The 20,508-nt window shown below is 46.7% G+C and overlaps 1 protein-coding gene and 1 pseudogene across 1 annotated transcript; one reads left to right on the top strand and one right to left on the bottom strand.

Annotated features, from left to right (window-relative positions):
- The first annotated feature begins 96 nt into the window (after window positions 1–96).
- Window positions 97–18,581, top strand: VCP (valosin containing protein). The gene is made up of 17 exons (XM_003943815.4): window positions 97–364; window positions 4,301–4,412; window positions 4,599–4,771; window positions 5,834–5,976; window positions 7,035–7,165; window positions 10,636–10,767; window positions 11,806–11,908; window positions 12,537–12,670; window positions 12,749–12,884; window positions 13,195–13,307; window positions 13,705–13,869; window positions 13,958–14,080; window positions 14,331–14,543; window positions 15,345–15,653; window positions 15,929–16,084; window positions 17,953–18,107; window positions 18,265–18,581. The coding sequence occupies exons 1-17, from the start codon at window positions 348–350 to the stop codon at window positions 18,368–18,370; spliced, it is 2,421 nt and encodes an 806-aa protein (XP_003943864.1). The 5' UTR covers window positions 97–347; the 3' UTR covers window positions 18,371–18,581.
- LOC120366328 (mitochondrial import inner membrane translocase subunit Tim17-A pseudogene) lies at window positions 8,791–9,442 on the bottom strand (annotated as a pseudogene).
- Window positions 18,582–20,508: the final 1,927 nt, after the last annotated feature.

Below are 20,508 nucleotides of genomic sequence, written 5' to 3'. Positions count from 1 at the left end.
GAGAGGCGGGCGAGGGTCCGCAGGGCAGGCGGTGATTGGCTGAGGTGGGAACAGCTTCCCTTCCGATGATTCGGCTCTTCTCGGCTCAGTCTCAGCGAAGCGTCTGCGGCCGTCGTTTGAGTCGTAGCTGCTGCTGCCACTGCCACCTCGCGGATCAGGAGCCAGCGTTGTTCGCCCTACGCCTAGCTGCCGGTGGGAGGAAGCGAGAGGGAAGCCGCTTGCGGGTTTGTCGCCGCTGCTCGCCCACCGCCTGGGAGAGCCGAGCCCCGGCTCAGTCAGTCGCTTGCCACCCCTCGTAGCCGTTACCCGCGGGCCGCCACAGCCGCCGGCCGGGAGAGGCGCGCGCCATGGCTTCTGGAGCCGAGTGAGTGAGCGCGCGCCGTCCGCTCGCTGCGGCAGCGCGCATCGGGACCGGCCGCCCTGGGTAGGCCCGGCGGGGCCTGGCAATGGGCGCGTCAGGGAGGTGGAGACCAGGAAGGAGGGAAGGGGAGCAAGGGAGCGAGTAAGGGGTCGTGGACCCGGCAGGCCCGGCTGGGGCCAGCTGCGCACCCGCGCGCCCCCTAGGCGGGGCTTGCGTTGGGCGCGGGTCGGAGCCTGGGCCGGATCGTGCTGTGTCATGCAGGCCCCGGCCCGCTCGATTGGCTCCCTTGGAACGGCCGTCCGGGCCTGGCGAGGTCTTCCGGCCCACACCACCGGCGCGGAGCCCTGGGGCCTTGGAGAGCCCGTCTGCGACCCGGCCTACCACCCGCCGAAGGCCTTGATCCCTGAAGAGAGCAGGCCCCGCGAGCCCGAGGCCCCTACCGGGCCCGGTGGGCGTGGACTTTGCGCCATGTGAAGGCCTCAGGAGCCTTGCCACCGAGGCGGAGGCCGGGGTCGGGGAAGGCCCGGCGAGCTCAGGAAAGCTCACAGCCGCCTTTTTGGAGCCTGGTCGGCGGGGCCCGAGGTGGGCAGTCTGTGATCTGAGTAGTGAGGGACTGTTAGGAAGAGGGAGAGCCCTACCTTTGGCTTCTGGTTTTCTTCTTTCTTTAGATCTGTTGTTCATACTAGAAAGTTTGAGCGATTTTTCCTTCATATTATGACTCTTGGGTGGGGAGAAAGGAATTTTTAAAAAGTATTTTAGGTTTTTGCTAAAGTTCCAATCTCAGTTCGTGTTTTGTGGGCCCTCCCAGATTTCTAGCTTTCGTGGTGTGCAGTTTAGAGTTGCACTAACTCTTCAAAAACACAAACATGCACGCACCCCTTTCCCCAGCCAGCTATATTGAGAAATTATCCGGGCCCTGAGGCTTTCTGACCCCACTTCCATTCCTCAGGAAAGCGTCAGATAAAACTTGCCCCGTCAGCCTATTCAATTTAGCTTTTAAATACTGAAAAAAAAAACCCACACAGCCAGCCCATGGAACCCGTTCTATGCAAATTACCTTCCTTCTTTGAAGAGATTAGTTTTTTGAGGTGTGTTCCTTTTTCTCAAGTTTCTGAACTGGGATAAAGTATTGCTCAGTTGCCTATTTAAAAGAGTCACTTATTATGAAAATATTCTTTTGGTTTACATGCAGTCAAGCTTTTATTTTCAAAAGCAAAAATCTAAAACTCTTGGAACCTGGAATCATCAGCTATTCCTAACCTCTTGGTCACCTTGATGACTCTTAGCTGAACCCCCTCCAAGTCCCATGTGGAGTCCCCTGTGCAGTTCTGGAAAGGGATTGACTCATACAGAAGACAATGGAGGATGGCCCCAAAGAGCGTCCAGAACTGCTGTTGGCCCATGGTTAGGCCAAATTCACTCTTTTGGAGATTGCCACCTCTGATCTCAGTTGATAGATCGGGAATCAGAGGCTTTGTCTTAAGAAAAGGGCACTACTCATCTCCAGAGCCAGAGTCCGGGATGGTAGGCAGAATGCAGGTTTTCCTAGGATGCAGCTTTCAGATTAAAATACAAACTGTTGGCATTTTGGGAGGCCGAGGCAGGCAGATTACTTGAGGTCAGAAGTTTAGGACTATCCTGGGCAACATGGAGAAACCCCATCTCTTTGAAAATGCAAAAATTAGCCAGGCTTGGTGGTGGTGCACGCCTGTAGTCCCAGCCATTGTGGAGGCTGAGGCAGGAGAATTGCTTGAACCAGGAGGTGAAGGTTGCATTGAGGGAGATCGCACCACTGCACTCTAGCCTGGGCAACAGAGCAAGACTCCATTTCAAAAAATAAAAAATTATCATTTTGTTTTTCTACAGTCTCAGTCCTATTGGTAAAGCAAGAAGACTGGCAGCCCCTGAAAGAGTATTTTGATGGGACAGGAGAGGGAGAACGCATGGGTTTAAATTGCTCTCAGCTGTCATATTGACCATGCTTGACCTCCAGTATGTTCATAAGCATTGGAAGAGTCTGCCTATTCAGCAGCACTGTGCCTAGAGTGACACACTTTTGGGATGGGGGAGGCAAATTTGAGCAGAGGAAACTGTCATTAGAAACTAGTTTGGAGGCAGTAGTTTAAAATACAGCCTATGTGTGAGGGTTAGCAGAAGGCCTACCATTTTGTTAGATGAATGGGGTTTGTATTTCTTTTGGGTATATCAGGATCCAAAGATGTAAGAACTGCATGGCTGCCTAGCTGAGCACAGCATTTTTTCCCTGTCTCTTGGAAATTGTGAGAATATTTCCAATAGGAATACTATTGTTTTGACTGCAGTATCCCCAGCCCCTAGGACAATGCCTGGGACGTAATAGACCCTCATTACTTAGTTGAATGAAGAAAATTCTTTTTAAAAGTGTAGTTGTTTTGCTTCCTTCATTGTCTGGCTTTCCTATTTTGGTTAATGTTTATGTTTTCCTCAGCCTTGCTAACAGAAGGCAGCTCTTAAAAGAGAGAAAGCCCAACACTTTGGGAGGCCAAGGCAGGCGGATCACCTGAGGTCAGGAGTTGGGAGACCAGCTTGACCAACATGGTGAAACCCCGCCTCTAGTAAAAATACAAAATTAGCCAGGTGTGGTGGCACATGCCTGTAATCCTAGTTACTGGGAAGGCAGGAGAATCACCTGAACTCGGGTGGCAGAAGTTGCAGTGAGCCGTGCCTTTGTACTCCAGCCTCCATCTCAAAAAAAAAAAAAAAAAGATCACTAAGTCCAGTAAGTGATGACTGGAGATGGGCTAGGTAATAAGTTGGTGCCACTGCTTGTTGAATGATCCTAGATTCTAGGAAATAACAAAATGAGTGTAGACCCAGTTGACCTTGATTTGGATGAGAGGGATTTGGATTTGCCCCAAGTCTCAGCATTTCTTTGTTTTTATTTTTTGAGCCAACTCTGTGGAATTGTGCCTTTGCAGAAATTACTGTGTAATTTCTTTTGACCTTGAGCCTCTTTCTAGTGGTTTCATATCTGTTAGTGTTTTTTCCAAATATGATGGTCTTTATGCTTGGCATTCTTTTGGTACCATGGAATGCCTAGCATCAGTGGGCTTAGCCTGTAAGGGTAGCACTAATGATTTTTGCTTCATTGTCCGCAGACTTGCTTGGTGGGACTTGAGGCCATCTCAGGGGAAGTTGTCTGGCTTACTTCATTCCCCTGGAAAGTTAGCTTCTGCTTTATACTGTGGGGTTTCTTTTTTTTTTTTTTTTTGAAGACTGGGTTTCCCCATGTTGGTCAGGCTGGTCTTGAACTCCCGACCTCAGGTGATCTGCCCGCCTTGGCCTCCTAAGTGCTTGGATTACAGGTGTGAACCACCACGCCCGGCCCACTTTATACTGTTAATCACGGTGACCATTAATACCGTGTGCCAGGTATTAAGCATTTTACATTCATTATCTCCCTTAAGACAATAAGCCTCTGACATAAGTATTATACGCCCTATTTTGTAGGAGAGGACATCAAAGTTTAGAGGTTAGGTAACTTGCCCAAGATCACAAGCAGTAGCAGAATTGGAATTTAGACGCAATGGATCTGACTATAGAGTTCCTGCTCTTAACCACTCTTCTGTAAGACTGCTTTTATTTCTCTAATAACTATTTAGCTTCCATTTCTATTATGTCTTTTTCTTAGGCTGTTGTTTTCTGATCCTGGGGCAGGATCACTCACTTGGGGCCTTATAGCTGGGACACTGATCCTCAAAATACCAGGAGCTACTGGAACGGATATTCTAATGTGTATGCTAGATATTGTTCCTTGTGACTTTGGCTGCCTTTCCTTCATCTGAGCTCTCTGGTTTAGGGACAGCTTCATCTAGTCACTATTTGTTTCTTGAGTTTTAGAGCCTGGTGAGGCTCTTGGCTGGAGTATCTATTGGGACTGACTCAATTTTCTCCTTCTAGTTCAAAAGGTGATGACTTATCAACAGCCATTCTCAAACAGAAGAACCGTCCCAATCGGTTAATTGTTGATGAAGCCATCAATGAGGACAATAGTGTGGTGTCCTTGTCCCAGGTAAGTTGGGGCCACAGACTAGTCTTTCCTTATTGGACTTACTTGAGGGATTTTCCCAGGTTTCTTTTCTCATTTTTCTTGCAGTGACTGCAGATAGAGTGGGGTTTACTGGGAATCCCAATCTCCAGGGCTGCTGCTTACTCCCTTCTGCCCAGTGACCCAAAGGCCTTAACCTTCTTTCCTCAGCCCAAGATGGATGAGTTGCAGTTGTTCCGAGGTGACACAGTGTTGCTGAAAGGAAAGAAGAGACGAGAAGCTGTTTGCATCGTCCTTTCTGATGACACGTGTTCTGATGAGAAGATTCGAATGAATAGAGTTGTTCGGAATAACCTTCGTGTACGCCTAGGAGATGTCATCAGGTGTGTGTGGGGTTTTTGGCTCCGCAGGGACGGGAGACCAGAGATAGCCTGCATTATAGGCAGGACCCATGTATCACACAGGCAGGACCAAGTTCTTGGTACCTGTAGATACAGGAAGCCTCCTGGCCATGGGAAGACTTAACGCTTTAGGGTTGTCTTTAGGTTTTGGTTCTGCCTTCCTGGGACTTGCAAATTTTCTCTGCCTGTCCCTTGAGACAAATTGGCATTCCTGTAACTTTCCTGATGCACTATTTTTTCCTACCAGAGATGTAGTTTGTCATACTTACTTGGTTTAGGTTGCCACTTGAGGGTATGTATCTGCTAAATGACCTCCTTACTACCCTCACTAGTATGTCCAATTAATGGATTGGGATTGGAATGAGGTGGGGATATGGGCGTGGAAGGTGAGCTGGTAGCAGACCTTTTAAGCACCTAAATTAACCTGGGAGAGAGGAATAGTTGAAGCCAGACCCAGGATAGTCCCAACGTGAGTGATTTTGCTTATTCTTGCATAATTTTAAGCAAGAAGTTACCCCAACTTGGAGTCATCTCTAGCCACTCCTACCCAGGCAACCATCACATGGCCAGGATCATCTTAGGCTTCTGATTCTTTTTAATGGAGTCTAAGTTTCATGTAACTTTCTTCCTTACAGTGCTCAGTCACTTTCTCAAGGTGTTCTGACCACCTGGCTGAGATAATTTTATTTTTTTCACTTCTGTTTCTCTGACCCTGACAATTATTAGCTTAAGATCTTCTTTTGTGATATTGGGTCATCAATATTAGCTGGAAGGGGATTATCCTTGGATATCTCACTGAAGACTGTGCATATCTTTGTGGGGTTTCTAAGTGTGTGGCTCTTGATTTTGGCTCACTGATTAGGAGTGAGTGGGGCTGTTCTTTTGCCCTCACTTCCACCCTGTTCTCCTTCTGCTCTTCACCTAAAGCCATCCCTGCCTTTTCTTTTTCACTTACTATCAGCTATCTGTGCCAGGCCCTTTTGGACACCCAGTGCTTGGGCCCCAAGTGTGGTTGGTAATATGGAGTCTGCTTGTCATCCTCAGCATCCAGCCATGCCCTGATGTGAAGTATGGTAAACGTATCCATGTGCTGCCCATTGATGACACGGTGGAAGGCATTACTGGTAATCTCTTTGAGGTATACCTTAAGCCGTACTTCCTGGAAGCCTATCGACCCATCCGGAAAGGTGAGAGCTAATTCTGAACTTAAGGATTGTTGATTGTTGAGTTTTTGCACACTGGGTAGTGGAATGATTTAGAGAAACTCAGCTTGGACCATCTTCATTTCCTTTTTTTTTTTCTTCTTTTTTTAATCTTTTATGCTTTTCCCTTGTATTTATTTATTTATTTATTTATTTATTAAGAGATGGGGTCAGCCCAGCACCGTGGCTCATGCCTACAATCCCAGCAATTTGGGAGGTCAAGGCAGGTGGATCACCTGAGGCCAGGAGTTCGAGACCAGCCTGGCCAACATGGCAAAACCCCATTGTAGGTGCCTGTAATCCCAGGTACCTGGGAGGCTGAGGCACGAGAATTGCTTGAACCCAGGAAGTGGAGGTTGCAGTGAGCCAAGATCAGGCCACTGCACTCCAGCCTGGGTGACAGAATGAGACTCTGTATCAAAAAAAGAAAGAAAGAGATGGGGTCTCACTATGATGCCCAGGCTGGTCTCAAACTGCTGGGCTCAAGTGATCCACCTGCCTGGTCTCCCAAAGTGCTGTGATTACAGGCATGAGCCATCATACCTAGTCTCATTTTTATTTATTTGTATACACACATGCATTATGCACGCAGATTCATAGGTCTTCCGCCCTTCTTTTCCTCTATCCTTCTCTCCCTCCATCTCTCCCCTTCTCTGTTCCAGGAGAGTAAGCTATTCTTATGGATCTTTGAAGGAGAAGGTGGTCCATTTTGACTGTGTCAGGGTCCAAAGTGCACAGTTCTAGCATTGGTGGTTGTAGTAAAGCTTGGGCTACTTACATGGCAGAAGTCAAAACTTGATGGTCTTCTGGCATGTCAGGTTTTCTGCACTGACCTCCTGAGTGGCAGAGGGACTCCTCACAGTTTACCTTTCTCCTCTTGCCTACTGCTTATTAAGACAGTTGGGGTAGCATTGGAGAGAGGGTAATATCTAATGAAGGACAGTATCTAATGAGCTTGGCATTTTGACCCAGTGTCTTGATGAGTTCTCACTTTGTCTCGTAGCTGACACCTCTAACTGTGCTTGTATTGCTTGCTCTCAAAGGAGACATTTTTCTTGTCCGCGGTGGAATGCGTGCTGTGGAGTTCAAAGTGGTGGAAACAGATCCTAGCCCCTACTGTATTGTTGCTCCAGACACAGTGATCCACTGCGAAGGGGAGCCTATCAAACGAGAGGTGAGTTTTCTTCCTGATCACAGTATTCAATTTCGTGATTACTCAGTGTGGTATCATGTGGTAACTGTCAAGACTGGGTGCTCGGCCGGCCGCGGTGGCTTACGCCTATAATCCTAGTACTTTGGGAGGCTCGGGGGAACAGATCACTTGAGGTCAGGTGTTTGAGACCAGCCTGGGCAACATGGTGAAACCCTGTCTCTACTAAAAATACAAAAATTAGCTGGGCCTAGTGGCGCACATCTGTAATCCCAGCTACTCAGGAGGCCGAGGCAGGAGAATTGCTTGAATCCAGGAGGCAGAGGTTGCAGTGAGCTGAGACTGTGCCACTGCACTCCAGCCTTGGTGACAGAGTGAGATTGTCTCCCAAAAAAAAAAAAAAAGCTGAGCGTGGTGGCTCACGCCTGTAATCCCAGCACTTTGGGAGGCCGAGGTGGGTGGATCACGAGGTCAAGAGATCGATACCATCCTGGTCAACATGGTGAAACCCCGTACCTACTAAAAATACAAAACATTAGCTGGGCATGGTGGCGCGTGCCTGTAATCCCAGCTACTCAGGAGGCTGAGGCAGGAGAATTGCCTGAACCCAGGAGGCGGAGGTTGCGGTGAGCCAAGATCACGCCATTGCGCTCCAGCTTGGGTAACAAACTAAACTCCGTCTCAAAAAAAAAAAAAAAAAACCAGACTGGGTGCTTTTTGGGGAACTAAGAATCTTTCAGGGATGAGAAATCTGCCAGATACTCATTTCTGGGTCTAGGTGTTTCTTGGATGTACCTAATTCCAGGGGTTTCAAAAGTCTAGACTGAACCCAAAGTATGTAAGTGATTGAAATCATTTTGAAGTATAATTGATGGTGGCTGAAGGCCTCTGTCCATTCACAGAGTTTCCAGCCACAGATTTTAGAGACCCCCTTCTCAGTAAGACTATGAGCAATGTGAAAGGCAAGGACTGTGCTAGAAATCTTTGCCTTGGGATTTTATAGCTGTTCTTTGAGGCCAGATACCTGTAGAGGAGAATCTTCTCTTTTTATTTTAATTTAAGGTTTTTTTTAAGTTCCAGCATTTTATTGTTTGAATAACAGAACACACAAAACCTGGCAGAGAAGACCCCAAGGAGATGAAATCATATTTCACTGTTTTTTTTGGCGCTTTGGTCCTTCACCTTTCAAGCACTTAATTGTATTTTCCTTTAATGATTTAGACATTTATCTTTACCACAAATGCAATTCAAGTGTGAATAAATAACTGCATTATTGCCGGGCATGGTGGCTCAAGCCTGTAATCCCAGCCCTTTGGGAGGCCGAGGCGGGTGGATCACGAGGTCAAGAGATCAAGACCATCCTGGTCAACATGGTGAAACCCCGTCTCTACTAAAAATACAAAAAATTAGCTGGGCATAGTGGCGCGTGCCTGTAATCCCAGCTACTCAGGAGGCTGAGGCAGGAGAATTGCCTGAGCCCAGGAGGCGGAGGTTGCGGTGAGCCGAGATCGGGCCATTGCACTCCAGCCTGGGTAACAAGAGCGAAACTCCGTCTCAAAAAATAAAAATAAAATAAAATAAAAAAATAAATAACTAAATGCATTATCTTTTAGCACTCCCTTCCCCCTTGTTCCTTTAAATAGAAAAAAGTGCTGAATGTCTCTTTATAGCCTGTTGGCCATAGCTGTCCCATGGTTTTAAAAATGGACTGTAACTTGATCTTCTGAAATTATCCTCAAACTACAACTCATTCTGTTAAAGAAATCCTAGGAAAGAAGTCCTACTGATATTGTCGATAGTCTCCAAAAGGTGAGGAAGGTAATTGAGTTGAAGGCAACTGGGAAGGGTATTCCGCAAATTGAGGACCATTGGGAAACTGTGCAGAGGCAAATCTTATCAACAGGATACCAGCTCCTTCAGTTGAAGCTAGGAGAATGCCACCCATTGCAGCTGACCCAACCATGGCCACTGGTCCATTTCTTGCTGCCAGTATGGCTCCCGTTAAGGTACCACTTGTGATGGAGTTCCAGGGATCTTCCTTTCCTCTAACTTGAACCGTCCTACAGTCAATCATGGAAAACAGGCCTCCCCAAATTGCTAAGCTACCTCCTAACTGCAGAGCCCTGGTTTTATTAGCTGTCAAACTCCCTCGTAGTCTGTGATTTACTCCCACTGGAGAATTGGGAAAACCTTTCATTGCTTGAAAGATACCTCCACCAGTGGTACCCATCGTAAAGGCATCACCACAGTCATCCACAGTTTGCCATGGGCAAGGCTCTCGTGCGTACTCCTCCATCTTGACTCCAGTGCTGCCAATTTTTTTTTTTTTTTTTTTTTTTGAGACGGATTTTCGCTCTTGTTACCCAGGCTGGAGTGCAATGGCGCGATCTCGGCTCACCGCAACCTCCGCCTCCTGGGGTCAGGCAATTCTCCTGCCTCAGCCTCCTGAGTAGCTGGGATTATAGGCACGCGCCACCATGCCCAGCTAATTTTTTGTATTTTTAGTAGAGACGAGGTTTCACCATGTTGACCAGGTTGGTCTCGATCTCTCGACCTTGTGATCCACCCGCCTCGGCCTCCCAAAGTGCTGGGATTACAGGCTTGAGCCACCGCGCCCGGCCTAATTTTTTTTTTTTTTTTTTTTTTTTTTTGAGATGGAGTTTCGCTCTTGTTACCAGGCTGGAGTGCAATGACACAATCTCAGTTCACTGCAGCCTCCGCCTCCTGGGTTCAAGCAATTCTCCTGCCTCAGTCTCCCAAGTAGCTGGGACTACAGGCATGCGCCACCATGCCCAGCTAATTTTTGTATTTTTTTTTTGTTTTTTTTTTTGAGATGGAGTTTCGCTCTTGTTAACCCAGGCTGGAGTGCAATGGCACGATCTCGGCTCACCACAACCTCCGCCTCCTGGGTTCAGGCAATTCTCCTGCCTCAGCCTCCTGAGTAGCTGGGATTACAGGCACACGCCACCATGCCCAGCTAATTTTTTGTATTTTTAGTAGAGACGGGGTTTCACCATGTTGACCAGGATGGTCTCGATCTCTTGACCTCGTGATCCACCCGCCTTGGCCTCCCAAAGTGCTGGGATTACAGGCTTGAGCCACCGCGCCCGGCCTGTAATTTTTGTATTTTTAGTAGAGATGGGGTTTCACCATGTTGACCAGGATGGTCTCGATCTCTTGACCTCATGATCCACCCGCCTCGGCCTCCCAAAGTGCTGGGATTACAGGCATGAGCCACCTCGCCTGGCAATTTAATTTAATTTTTAATGAGATGGGGGTTTCACTGTGTTGCCCAGGAACTGCTGGACTCAAGCAGTCCTCCGACTTCTGCCTCCCAAAGTGCTGGGATTACACATGTGAGCCACCTTGCTGGGTTGAGAATCTTCTTATATGGTAGGTTTTTGCACACTAGGTAGTGGAATGATTTAGAGAAACTCAGCTTCTGCTGATTTTATATTCTTGCCTTCTGCTTTCTTTATTTCTTTCTTATTCAGGATGAGGAAGAGTCCTTGAATGAAGTAGGGTATGATGATATTGGTGGCTGTAGGAAGCAGCTAGCTCAAATAAAGGAGATGGTGGAACTGCCCCTGAGACATCCTGCCCTCTTTAAGGCAATTGGTGTGAAGGTGAGCATCTGGGCTCTGGGATCCAGTTTAAAGTGGTGATTAATGACTACCCAATGTCTGATCCTGGGACTTTTTCATACTGGCTTTCGTTATTTCCTTGGATTAGAGGGGAAATAATAAATCCTTTAATTCACCGAAGGCTCTAAATTCATTAGAGTCGATGGTCTAGAACAGAGCAAGCTAATTAAATTCTCTGTTGGGTGCATATGTACAGAAACACACACGCACACATATATATGGGTTTTTTCTTTACAGCTCTTAGAATGTAAAAGCTGTTCTTGTCTCAGTGGACCCTGTAAAAACAAATCTCACCATAGTTTGCCAGCCTGTTTAGAGCAGTGTCACCTGGTAGAAGTAAGGAAGTTAAGGAAATTTTCAGAGTCTTAAAGGGTTCTGAGTCTAAAACATTTGAGAACTTATTGGTCTAGAGTGTAGCTTCCCAATCTTTTATATATCATGGAACACACTGAGAATGAAGTTACTCATTTCCTTAGTATGTGTCACACAAATAATTTCATCTTCTATTTGGACAGTTTCAATGTCCTGCTTGTAAATGAGGCCATAGAAAGGGTAGTGTCAAAGAAGAAGATTGGTGATTGTAAGGAACATCATTCCAATGTGATAAATTCTGGAAGGTATGATTACTAGAGTAAGTGATCCTCTGGCAATGACGAAAATAGACCCTGCTCTCTCAAATGGCTTAGCTAGTCTTTGGCCCTTGGTCTGTCTGAAATTGAACTCTTAGTGTAATGGCCTCTTGCCTTTCCCTAGTTATGTATCTTCAAACTCATTTGGACTAGTTTCTCTGCCCTTAGTCTCCTATGCAAGTTGCAATCATAAATGTTGCCCACTTTGTAGCAGTATTTTCCATGCTAGTGTGGCTAAAGTAAACTGTCTTCCTAGCATTTACTGCTGAGGGCTCATTCTTAATATCGTCAGGGTTGAGGACTGATTCTTGCCCTCTCTGGAGCCCTGGTCAAGCCATTTTAGGGTTTGGGAGAAGGTGAGAACCTAATCACACTCTGCATTGGTCCTCAGCCTCCTAGAGGAATCCTGCTTTATGGACCTCCTGGGACAGGGAAGACCCTGATTGCTCGAGCTGTAGCAAATGAGACTGGAGCTTTCTTCTTTTTGATCAATGGTAAGAGACTTGGTTCATCTTATGTCTAACTAGACCCAATTTTGAATTGGGACTCATGAGCTAGAGAGCTCATGGACCCATCCCTTTTGCACTCATGCCCACCTAAACTTTTATAGCATATTTCTTTTGCTGGGGTATGTTACAGACAGATGAAGAATAAAGGGAAGATACTTTACACTGGTGCTCCCTGTCCTGTTCACCTTGAGGATTGTGGACAGACTGAAGAGTGGGAGCAAGCTATAATGATAATGGGTGAATGCTTATTGATTTGAGAGATTTTGGGGGAAATGAACTTGGATTGCTGGCTCTTGGAGAATGCTATTTAGCTGGTAGAGATCTAGCTGGTGTGCCAACTCTCCTGCTCTAGCCATAGGTCCCAGAGCATTTGCTGTCACCTTTACACTTCTGGTTCAACTGTGAGAAGAGTATACTGAGTCCCTGAGCTGCTTTGTAGCCTGGCCTCGTGGCTATCCTGTGATAATGGTTGGTAGAGGATCTGAGAAGTAGGCAGAGGTTACGACCTTCTCACCAGGACCTGTCTTTGGGCCAGACAAGCAAGATAACTGATTTTTTCAGGAATTAGGAAAGGCTATCATTTTGGTTTTGCCTCCATTCTGTATTCTTTCAGGTCCTGAGATCATGAGCAAATTGGCTGGTGAGTCTGAGAGCAACCTTCGTAAAGCCTTTGAGGAGGCTGAGAAGAATGCTCCTGCCATCATTTTCATTGATGAGCTGGATGCCATCGCTCCCAAAAGAGAGAAAGTAGGAGCTTATCTGAAGGGATAGTGGGGGGTTGAAAGGCTCTAACTTCACTTATGACCAGACATCCTGTTCTGGCAGACTCATGGCGAGGTGGAGCGGCGTATTGTATCACAGTTGTTGACCCTCATGGATGGTCTAAAGCAGAGAGCACATGTTATTGTCATGGCAGCAACCAACAGACCCAACAGCATTGACCCGGCTCTACGGCGATTTGGTAAGGACTACAGATACATCCAATCCTGCCCTTGCTTATGTCTCACCTCTCTCCTTCATCTAAGTCACCTAATCCTCTTGAAGCCCTTTGCAGTGCTTGGGTCCAGGGGTCTTTTTCCCTTATCCTGCATCCTGTCTAGACTGACCAACCACCTGGTTTTCCTGAAACTGAAAGGTTTCCCAGGGCTTGAGACTTTCACTGCTAACGTCAGGACAATCCTATGCTAACTGAGATGGTTGGTCCCGCTAGGCCTGTCTCTTCCCTCTGGACTAGAAATGAGCCCTGTCTGTGTTCATGTACTGTCCCACAGGTCGTTTTGACCGGGAGGTAGATATTGGAATTCCTGATGCTACAGGACGCTTGGAAATTCTTCAGATCCATACCAAGAACATGAAGCTAGCAGATGATGTGGACCTGGAACAGGTAAAGTGATGATGAGGGCTGACTGGGTATTACAATACCTCTGTTTCTAGGCAGTTGCTGGGAACTGGCTTGGGACATAAGGTTAAGATGTGAAGAGATGGGTTTTGATTTCTGGACAGGGGAAAGAAAGTGAACTGAGATTGAATCCAGGAAATTGGAGTTGGCATGTTTCTCAGTTAACTCTGCATTTAGAATAAATCAGAATTGTTGGGGCAGCTTTATTTCTAGGCCCCAAGTCCAGAATTGAGTGCATAAAACCCAGTCAATAAAGACATTGCTAGTACATATTCAAGGAAATGAGAGGACCCAGGGATAGGAGTCGGGTGAAGGATTTCTATTGTCTCTGAGCCTCCTGTGGAAGCTGGAGGCAGCATAGTAAGTAGGTCTTTCTCTGCAGGTAGCCAATGAGACTCATGGGCATGTGGGTGCTGACTTAGCAGCCCTGTGCTCAGAGGCTGCTCTGCAAGCCATCCGCAAGAAGATGGATCTCATTGACCTAGAGGATGAGACCATTGATGCCGAGGTCATGAACTCTCTAGCAGTTACTATGGATGACTTCCGGGTAAGGACCACACCCCTACCTCAGGTACACACATACGTGCTTTGACCCTTCCCTGGTAAGTCTCATCCCGTTTTCCCTTCTTTTCTAGTGGGCTTTGAGCCAGAGTAACCCGTCAGCACTGCGGGAAACCGTGGTAGAGGTGCCACAGGTAACCTGGGAAGACATTGGCGGCCTAGAGGATGTCAAACGTGAGCTTCAGGAGCTGGTCCAGGTAGGGTAATTTGGTCCAGGGTGAGTCATTGCCTTAGTGATGTGGGTGGTCTCAGGGTGTCAACACATTCTCTGCAAGAGTTGTGAGAGCACAACTTAGGAACCTACTGTTCTTAGGTTTGGAGCACTAAGGAGTCTGCTTTTAGAGAACCTGGATCTGATACCATTGGGTACACCATGAAGCTTCTGTTTAGTTAGCTTTCTTTCAGAATATGGTGGTAGCCTTGAACCCTCTTTCCTTTTTGTCCTAGTATCCTGTGGAGCACCCAGACAAATTCCTCAAGTTTGGCATGACACCTTCCAAGGGAGTTCTGTTCTATGGACCTCCTGGCTGTGGGAAAACTTTGTTGGCCAAAGCCATTGCTAATGAATGCCAGGCCAACTTCATCTCCATCAAGGGTCCTGAGCTTCTCACCATGTGGTTTGGGGAGTCTGAGGCCAATGTCAGAGAAATCTTTGACAAGGTGAGCTACAGTAGGGTGGGCTATCTATTCATTTGCCTGGGGGCAAAGGCTGTTTTTCTTTCTTTTTTTTTTTTTTTTTTTTTTTTGAGACGGAGTTTCCCTCTTGTTACCCAGGCTGGAGTGCAATGGCCCGATCTTGGCTCACCGCAACCTCCGCCTCCTGGGTTCAGGCAGTTCTCCTGCCTCAGCCTCCTGAGTAGCTGGGATTACAGGCACGCACCACCATGCCCAGCTAATTTTTTGTAGTTTTAGTAGAGACGGGGTTTCACCATGTTGACCAGTATGGTCTCGATCTCTCAACCTCGTGATCCACCCGCCTCGGCCTCCCAAAGTGCTGGGATTACAGGCTTGAGCCACCGTGCCCGGCCCTGTTTTTCTTTAAGAGTTGAAACAGTGCTGGCTGCTCAACTGGACAGTAATCTTTCTGAGGTCTGAGAGATCCAGTGTTTAGTTTTGTTTTTTCTCCTGAGACAGTATCTGGCTCTGTTGCCCAGGCTGGAGGGCAGTGGTGCAATCATAGCTCACTGTAACCTTGAAATCCTGGGCTTAAGCAATTATCTTACTTCAGCCTCCTAAGTAACAGGGACTACAGGCACGCATCACCACATCTGGCTAATTTTTTATTTTTTATAGAGGTAAAGTCTTGGTATGTTGCCCAGGCTGTTTTTTAATTCCTGGCCTCAAGTGATCTTCCCACCTTGGCCTCCCAAAATGCTGGGAATACGTGTGTGAGCCGCTGCATTTGGCCAGAGAGATCTAGTTTTGTTAGTGCTTGACTCAAAAAATCTGTTCCTCCCACAGGCCCGCCAAGCTGCCCCCTGTGTGCTATTTTTTGATGAGCTGGATTCGATTGCCAAGGCTCGTGGAGGTAACATTGGAGATGGTGGTGGGGCTGCTGACCGAGTCATCAACCAGATCCTGACAGAAATGGATGGCATGTCCACAAAAAAGAATGTGTTCATAATTGGCGCTACCAACCGGCCTGACATCATTGATCCTGCCATCCTCAGACCTGGCCGTCTTGATCAGCTCATCTATATCCCACTTCCTGATGAGAAGTCCCGTGTTGCCATCCTCAAGGCCAACCTGCGCAAGTCCCCAGTTGCCAAGGCAGGTGCAAGATCATGGGCTGTGGGGGACGTGTATGAGTCCTCAGGCTGGTATGGAGTGGTCTTTGGTTTCTGGACAAGATTCGATTGGGGTTAGGGTTGGTCTAAAGGGCAGGGAGAATTTTTGAGGGTATTAGGATAATCTAGAATCAGGAATAAAAGGGGGTGGCCAAAGAAGGGGCAAACTGTAGTTGGCAGTGCTTGGGTGGCCCAAAGATCTGTGTGACTCAGGGGAGGAGAGGCTGAATGCTAAGGTAGCTCTGCTGCTTCTTTTAGGATGTGGACTTGGAGTTCCTGGCTAAAATGACTAATGGCTTCTCTGGAGCTGACCTGACAGAGATTTGCCAGCGTGCTTGCAAGCTGGCCATCCGTGAATCCATTGAGAGTGAGATTAGGCGAGAACGAGAAAGACAGACAAACCCATCAGCCATGGTGAGTCTGCATCCTTTCCCCAGTTGTGCCAATTATGGGGAGTCAGGCAACAGCCACCACCATGCCCTAGAGTTGAGAGTAGAAGCTATTGGAAAGATCATCTGACTGAGAAGACATTTAATAGAGCATCAAAGATAAAGAATCAGTATTGAGGTGAATCCATTCATTTTGGAATAAGGCTGAGAAGAGATGGGCAGGCTCCATTTTCAGTCTGAACTAAGCTTTGTGAGGGAAATCTGCTTTGATACGCACTATGAGACTGCAGCAAACAGAGCAGGGCCTCGAACTGACATGAGACCCATAGACCTATCGCTGGTGGTCGGGGAAGGGGTGGGGTACACAGACCTCCCAAAATGAAATGGCAAATTCATGTGTGTGTAAGCTCCATAAAGGTAGGATCTCTGTCATTTTGCTTGTTTTCCACTGTATCCTGTGTTAACCCTTAATTAATTGATTAAGTTCTAAAGATGAGACTTAATGAATGAGCAACTATGTGGCTTTCTTTACCTTTTGGAAGGGTCTGTGACATCTCTTCTCTTCCCCGTAAAAGCTTAAAAACTATTGGCTGGGGGCGGTGGCTCACGCTTGTAATTCCAGCACTTTGGGAGGCCGAGGCGGGCAGATCACGAGGTCAAGAGATGGAGACCACCCTGGCCAACATGGTGAAACCCTATCTCTACTTAAAAAAATACAAAAATTAGCTGGGCATGGTGGTGTGTGCCTGTAGTCCCAGCTGCTCGGGAGGCTGAGGCAGGAGAATTGCTTAAACCCAGGAGGCGGAGGTTGCAGTGAGCTGAGATCGCGCCACTGTACTCCAGTGTGGTGCCTGGTAACAGAGCAAGACTCTGTCTCAAAAAAAAAAAAAGAGTGGGCCGGGCGCGGTGGCTCAAGCCTGTAATCCCAGCACTTTGGGAGGCCGAGGCGGGTGGATCACGAGGTCAAGCGATTGAGACCATCCCGGTCAACATGGTGAAACCCCGTCTCTACTAAAAATACAAAAAATTAGCTGGGCATGGTGGCACGTGCCTGTAATCCCAGCTACTCAGGAGGCTGAGGCAGGAGAATTGCCTGAACCCAGGAGGCGGAGGTTGCGGTGAGCCGAGATCGCGCCATTGCACTCCAGCCTGGGTAACAAGGGCGAAACTCCGTCTCAAAAAAAAAAAAAAAAAAAAAAAAAAAAAAAAAAGGGAGGGGAGCTATTGATGAACTAATCCTAGGAAGCAGTCTCATAAGTCACAACAGTTGGCTTCTCAGTGGAAGAGATAAGTTTTGAGCTGAGCTGTGAAGAGAGTAGAATTTGAATAAAGAGAATAAGCAGCCCAAATAATGTATTCTAGTAGTAGGATTGCAGACATTGGGAAACCCTGGGTGGATTTAAGAGTATATACGTCACTGGAAGTGAGACCACTAGGTAGGATGTAATCCAAATGTGGTAAGCACTAAAAGCCATTGGCATTTCCTTTTAAAATATTAAGGTTTATTGAGGTATGATATAAATACAATAAAATTCACCCTTTTTAGGTACCATTTTCATGCTTTTTGACAAATGTATGTAAGTTCTATAACTACTACCACAGTTGAGACTTAAAAATTTCTCTTATTCCAGAAAGTTTCCTTAGCTCAGGCAACATCTCCCTTCCTTAAGCCCCATTACTGATGTGATTTCTGTCCCTACAGTTTTCCCTTGCATTGACAAGTTTTTAAGCAGATTAATGACTCAATTTTAGAAAGCATGGCCTAGCACCTGGCCTGGCATCTTACCTTAGGTTGGATTGGAAGGGCAAGGAGACGAATAAACAGTAATGGGAGGCCAGGGATGAAATCCAGGCTGGACTTTAGCCCTAGTGATCTCTGTTTACCAACTATAGGAGGTAGAAGAGGATGATCCAGTGCCTGAGATCCGTCGAGATCACTTTGAAGAAGCCATGCGCTTTGCGCGCCGTTCTGTCAGTGACAATGACATTCGGAAGTATGAGATGTTCGCCCAGACCCTTCAGCAGAGTCGGGGCTTTGGCAGCTTCAGGTAATTTGGTTGGGAGCATTAGACAGTGCTTAAGTTAATTTGGGGACCTATACCAAAAAGGGGATGGGAGTCCTAAGGAAGCTAGAGGGGTAGTTATGGAAATCTTAAATAGGCCCTCTCTTAACCCTCTTTTTTGGCTTTGCTCTTGTACACACAGATTCCCTTCAGGGAACCAGGGTGGAGCTGGCCCCAGTCAGGGCAGTGGAGGCGGCACAGGTGGCAGTGTATACACGGAAGACAATGACGATGACCTGTATGGCTAAGTGCTGGTGGCCAGCGTGCAGTGAGCTGGCCTGCCTGGACCTTGTTCCCTGGGGGTGGGGGCCGCTTGCCCAGGAGAGGGACCAGGGGTGTGCCCACAGCCTGCTCCATTCTTCAGTCTGAACAGTTCAGCTACAGTCTGACTCTGGACAGGGGGTTTCTGTTGCAAAAATACAAAACAAAAGCGATAAAATAAAAGCGATTTTCATTTGGTAGGCGGAGAGTGAATTACCAACAGGGAATTGGGCCTTGGGCCTATGCCATTTCTCTTGTAGTTTGGGGCAGTGCAGGGGACCTGTGTGGGGTGTGAACCAAGACGCTACTGCCACCTGCCACAGTATAGCATCTGCACTTGACTCAATGCTGCCCGAGTCCTCCCTTCCCCCTATCCAACCTGGGTAGGCGGGTAGGGGCCACAGTTGCTGGGTGTTTATAGAGTAGGTTGATTTTATTTTACATGCTTTTGAGTTAATGTTGGAAAACTAATCACAAGCAGTTTCTAAACCAAAAAATGACTTGTTGTAAAAGGACAATAAACGTTGGGTCAAAATGGAGCCTGAGTACTGGGCCCTGTGCCTGCTTCTTTTCCTGGGAAGGGCCTTGGGCTACCCACCACTGCCAAGGCATTCTTTCAAATGTGAAAATCCTGGAAGTTATGATTGCACCTTCCTCTCCTGATCAACATCGGTATGATGTCTCCTGCTGCCTCATCCTCTGTCTGCAGTATCACTGAATGGGACTGGTGGAAAGGGAACAGTCTGATGGAGCCCCAAATGTGGAGAATGTGGCATCCCTCTGCCCATTTGATGTGGATGCTAAGGCTAGGCCTGCAGAGTCCCGTATCCTGACCAAGGAGTATGTTGAGGTGCCGTTTGAAAATCCTAGGGTTGCAAAAGAATATCCATTTGCAGGTGGATATTCTCTATACTCCTGTTTTGTTTTTTTTTTTTTTTTTTTTTTTGGAGACGGAGTTTCGCCCTTGTTACCCAGGCTGGAGTGCAATGGCGCGATCTCGGCTCACCGCAACCTCCGCCTCCTGGGGTCAGGCAATTCTCCTGCCTCAGCCTCCTGAGTAGCTGGGATTACAGGCACGTACCACCATGCCCAGCTAATTTTTTGTATTTTTGGTAGAGACGGGGTTTCACCATGTTGACCAGGATGGTCTCGATCTCTCGACCTCGTGATCCACCCGCCTCGGCCTCCCAAAGTGCTGGGATTACAGGCTTGAGCCACCGCGCCCGGCCTCTATACTCCTTTTTAATGCATCTAAAAATCCCGAACATTCATTTCCTGGTTGGTGATCACTTAAGAGTTGTGTCCAGTTTTATTTTATGTAATTTGTATGATAAAAAAAATAGCTTTTTGTTAATATAAAATTTTAGTATTGAATTTTTTTTTCCAAACAAAATAGACCATCCTCTTCAGCAGTAATCACTTAATGCTTCTAGGGTCGGTACAATGATGCCTCACCCAGAGAGACAGTAGTGCAGAGAAAATAAATCTCTAAATTAAATGTGTGTTGATTGGGTTGGACATAATCTCAGAAGACAGTCCTGAACACAATAATCTTGAATAAAATGCTGTAATCTCCAAAGATCAAAATCCCTAAAGTCTAAAATTCTGAAAGGCACAATCCCAAAAGGTCAAAATCCCAAAGTACAATTCTGGAAGAAATATTAAACATTCTTTGAAAATCTATTTACATTTTTAAAAGCATATTTATTTGAGAAAAAACATGACATTTCATAGGCCACTTTACACGATAAAATAGGAAAAATAGCATTTTTGTGAGATAGGTATACCAGTGACAGTTGTACAGATGTAACAGTGATGAGCAGATGAAACATTCATAAAGAGTGAAATGTATAAATGCTTCTCACTGTGCTGGGTAATTGTGGGCACCTAGCTTTATAACTGCAGTCATCTGTGACAGAAAACCTAAGTCTTGATGAGATGGTTCAAAACCGTTGTGTTACCACTGAGTATTTAGTCTCCCAAAGAGCCAAGGTCTTCAGAAATTTTATCCTTCACAAACGCACATGTACAAAAAATAGATGTTTCTTCATTTATTGAGGAAGAGATGTCTATTTTTTGTACATGTGCATTTGTGAAGGACAAAATTTAACATTTTTATGCATGC

This window comes from Saimiri boliviensis, chromosome 2 (genome assembly GCF_048565385.1).
Source record: "Saimiri boliviensis isolate mSaiBol1 chromosome 2, mSaiBol1.pri, whole genome shotgun sequence".
Classification (NCBI taxonomy): domain Eukaryota; kingdom Metazoa; phylum Chordata; class Mammalia; order Primates; family Cebidae; genus Saimiri; species Saimiri boliviensis.
The sequence above is the reverse complement of the archived record's forward strand: the minus strand, read 5'-3'. Positions and strand labels throughout refer to the sequence as shown.

What these genes read in the sequence shown, in the direction of transcription:
- VCP (XM_003943815.4), top strand. An exon ending in GGGAGCCTATCAAACGAGAG is followed by an intron (nt 7,166 to 10,635) that starts GTGAGTTTTCTT and finishes TTTCTTATTCAG; the next exon opens with GATGAGGAAGAGTCCTTGAA. An exon ending in AGCTTCAGGAGCTGGTCCAG is followed by an intron (nt 14,081 to 14,330) that starts GTAGGGTAATTT and finishes TTTTTGTCCTAG; the next exon opens with TATCCTGTGGAGCACCCAGA.